At 47.4% G+C, this 4,108-nt stretch overlaps 1 protein-coding gene across 1 annotated transcript; it reads left to right on the forward strand.

Annotated features, from left to right (window-relative positions):
• Window positions 1-270: 270 nt before the first annotated feature.
• LOC142432092 (translationally-controlled tumor protein-like) lies at window positions 271-1,030 on the forward strand. Its single transcript, XM_075537168.1, has one exon. The coding sequence runs from the start codon at window positions 286-288 to the stop codon at window positions 802-804; it is 519 nt and encodes a 172-aa protein (XP_075393283.1). The 5' UTR covers window positions 271-285; the 3' UTR covers window positions 805-1,030.
• Window positions 1,031-4,108: the final 3,078 nt, after the last annotated feature.

A 4,108-nucleotide genomic window follows, 5' to 3' on the forward strand; every position in this document is an offset into this window, starting at 1 on the left:
TGGGGAAACAGATCTATGCGCATATATTTATAGGTTAAGTACTAAGGCAGCAGATGGACATTGGGCCTCCACTCAAGCACTTACTCAATGCAAGAACACGTTGTTCAAATAAATTGGCATTCCAGGATGCACACCTTCCCGACACGATTGCTGAAGAAAAATGTGTGCATAAGAAAATGTGATGGCCCCCTCCCCCCCGAGCGCCGCTCCGGCCGCACCACGCTCGCTCAGAGCTCCGGGCTCCTGCTAAGCTAGCGCCGCCGCTGTCTCCCTTCAGCCGCCATCATGATCATCTACCGGGACGTCATCAGCCATGATGAGATGTTCTCCGACATCTACAAGATCCGGAAGATCGCAGACGGGCTGTGTCTGGAAGTGGAGGGGAAGATGGTCAGTAGGACCGAAGGTGCCATCGATGACGCCCTCATTGGGGGTAATGCCTCAGCTGAAGGCCCCGATGGTGATGCAGCAGAAAGCACCGTGGTCACTGGTGTTGATATTGTCATGAACCATCACTTGCAGGAAACCAGCTTCACAAAAGAAGCCTACAAGAAGTACATCAAAGACTACATGAAATCAATCAAAGGCAAACTTGAAGAACAGAAACCAGAAAGAGTAAAGCCTTTTATGACAGGTGCTGCAGAACAAATCAAGAACATCCTTGCAAATTTCAAAAACTACCAGTTCTTTATTGGTGAGAACATGAATCCAGATGGCATGGTTGCTCTGCTGGACTACCGTGAAGATGGTGTCACCCCATATATGATCTTCTTTAAGGATGGCTTAGAGATGGAGAAATGTTAACACCGTGGGCAACTCACGACCGATGCCTCATCCCGACTGGCTGCTGTTCATCCACACGACACCAGGACTTAGACAAACGGAACTGATATCATCGTGAGCTCTTCATTTACTTTTGACCCTGATTTATTTGGAGCGGAGGCTTTTTTTTTTTTAAGGAAAAAAAAATGTCGTGTAGGTTGTCTAAAATAAAATGCATTTAAACTCAAAAAAAAAAAAAAAAAGAAAATGTGATGAAGAAAGCTGACGGTGCCCAGCTATCAAAAGACATAGCGTCTGGGATATTAAAGGCTTGAAGATAATCAAGCGGCCATCTAGCTGAGAAGCATCAAAGCCCACATGGAAGAAGCACACCAGCTTGGCTGACCACGAGGTGTAGAGGGACCAGTTATCAGACATCAAAGAACTAAAAATCATATCAATGGGTGCCCACCTCCCTGATACGATCAATGAAGAAAAATGTGTGCATAAGCAAATGTGGTGAGAAAGCTGAAGGTGCCCAGCTATCAAAAGATATAGCGTCTGGGGTCTTAAGGGCTCGAATATAAACAAGTGGCCATCTGGTTCAGAAGCATCAAAGCCCACATGGAAGAAACACACCGTCCTGTGACCATGAACTGTCAAAGGGATCAGGTATCAAGTATCAAAGAACAAAAAAACCATATCATTGAAAATGTAGGTGAGTGAAGAGTGGACAGCCAAAGCCCATTGGTAGCCAACCGGACACCCCTTACTGAAGGGCTGTGGGGAGGAGACGAGCCAGTCAGGGTGCAGGGTAGCAATGATGAAACATATAACGTTCCTCTAGTTCTTAAATGCTTCCTCCCCCCACTATCATGATCCCAATTCTACCTTACAAATCTGGCTAGACCAGAGGATGTACATTGGTACAGATAGCAACTGGAAACACAGGGAATCCAGGGCAGATGATCCCTTCAGGACCAGTGGTGAGAGTGGCGATGCCTGCAGGGTGGAGAGAATGTGGAGTAGAAAGGGGGAACTGATTACAAGAATCTATGTATAACCTCCTCCCTGGGGGAGGGACAGCAGAGACAAAGGCAGGGGTAGATGTCAGACAGTGTAATATATGACAAAATAATTTATGAATGATGAAGGGTTCATGAGGTGGGGGGAGTGCAGAGGGAGGAGGAAAATGAGCAGCAGATATTAAGGGCTCAAGTGGAAGGCAAATGTTTTGAGAATGATGATGGCAACAAATATACATATGTTCTTGACACAATGGATGTATGTATGGATTGTGATAAGAATTGTACAAGCCACCAATAAAATGATATAGGAAAAAGGGCATAAAAAGGAAGTAGAGGAGGCTCTCAGCGTGACATGTCCACAAAGTCTTTGACACTCGTCCCGTCAGAAACTGGTGTCTAACACCCCTCATCTTCAATGTGAACCAGCCTTGGTGCTGATTTTCTGGAAAATCGAATGTGACAGAAATGGCGCTGAGGGACTTCTGAGGCTTGGTTATCAGAGGCACCTGGCTAGTCCTCTTGGGATGCTTGTTCCTGGAACTGAGCAGCAATGTTGTCGGGGAGCCCAGGGCACAGGGAGGCGTGTTCTTGCCGGCAGCCAGTCTTCACCTGATGGAAGAAGCCCAGAGAGAGACAACCCCAGTTCTAGACACTGTCTCTCTCTAGTAACAGAAGACCCCTGTTTCACCCACTCACTCTGAGAACCATGAGAGATCACAGTAGTAAGTGATTGCTGTTTTACACCTCTAAGCTTAGAGAACTGTTTAGGTAGGTCTATTGCGCCAACCTGGCCAATTGGAACCTGTGGGATTAATAAGGGTGCAGTTTGATTGGAGGGCAAAGAGATACATGGCTCAGCAAGCTCCACCTCTCTCTCTTGCTCTCTGGTGATCAGATCAGTGTCGGGCTGCCTTAGCTACTTCTTTGCCTCAACTTGTGAGCTACACTACCTGTGGGACTGCCAACCCTGTCACTAGAACTTGAGGTACGAGGTAGTTTATTGTGTCAACCTGGCTGATAAACACATGTGGGGTTAGTTGAAGGGTGGAGAGATAAATGGTTCGGTGAGCCTCACCTTTCTAGTTCTCAGGTTTCTTGCTCTCTGATGGTCGGACCAGGGTGCAGCTGCCTTAGCCTGTTCCCTGCTTTAGCTGGCAAGACTTACTTCCTGCAAGACATCCTCAAGGAGAAGCCGCATGGACCTACCCCGATGCACCCCTGGGTCCTGTAGCAGCCGTGTGGAGACTCCTGCCAGTGCTGAGATGCGCACACATTCACTGATTCGGCTTTCCTCCTGCAGTCGGCATCATAGTGTGTTTTGTGAGATGGAGGAGGACTTTGTGGACTGATGTTGGACATATGGGTTAATGGGTTAATGTTGGACTTGTGGGCTTGGGCAGCACTGGGTTGGGAACTTTTCTTGATGTGCACTTAACCTTTATATAAAACTCTCTCTTAGACATGAGTTTCTATGGATTTGCTTCTCTAAAGTACCCAGACTAATACAAGGTTCCTTTGAGACCTGCTTCCCCACACTGTGGGGGAAGCCAGTCCACCACAACTAATCATGGGTTTGGTATGTGAAATTGTATGGTTAAGATATATAAAGATTATAATAAAGTTATAGCGAAGTGGGAGAGATGGGAGAGAGAGAGTAACAAAGAAGTGACACATTTTATGGTAGCATGCTCACCTCCGTCCCACTTGGTGGTCCACATGAGGGTGTGGAAGGTCGGAAATTGCAGGAGCGAGAGAGAGGGTGAGAGCTATTTATTGCTAACCCAGGCTTAGATATCTTTGGGGGCGTGCAGGACCCCTAATTACAGGTAAAGACACACCTCACAGGAAGGGGTTCTATAATAGGCGTAAGTATGACAGGAAGGGGATGAGCTAGGAGTGTACACATAATAGGAAGGGGAGGGACTCGGGGTATGCATGTGACAAGAAGAGCAGACCTTAGACTCAATATGGTCGCCTAACCTTGGTCCCCCTTGAGTGGGCTTGACCTCCCTGGGCTCCCCTTCAGGGAAACAATCTACTACTATCCTTCTCAGCAGGGAGTGGGCCCTACTTAGGGTGGGACAGACTATCCAGTCTGATTGCTCTAGATGGCTGACAACCCTTAGGGAGGATAACCTCTGACCTACTTTCATTGACCTCCAAGTGTATAGTCATTTGCCATGTGTAGCAAGCAGTTAAGTTTGGAATATATTTGGGGGAGTCAACTTGGGAGAAATCTTTTTGTATCTCACAGCCACGCTGCTGGTGTGCACATCACTTGGGCTTGGGACGGTCAGATCCTGTCGGCTTGCTGACTG

Source organism: Tenrec ecaudatus, chromosome 18 (assembly GCF_050624435.1).
Source record: "Tenrec ecaudatus isolate mTenEca1 chromosome 18, mTenEca1.hap1, whole genome shotgun sequence".
In the NCBI taxonomy this organism is placed as follows: Eukaryota; Metazoa; Chordata; class Mammalia; order Afrosoricida; family Tenrecidae; genus Tenrec; species Tenrec ecaudatus.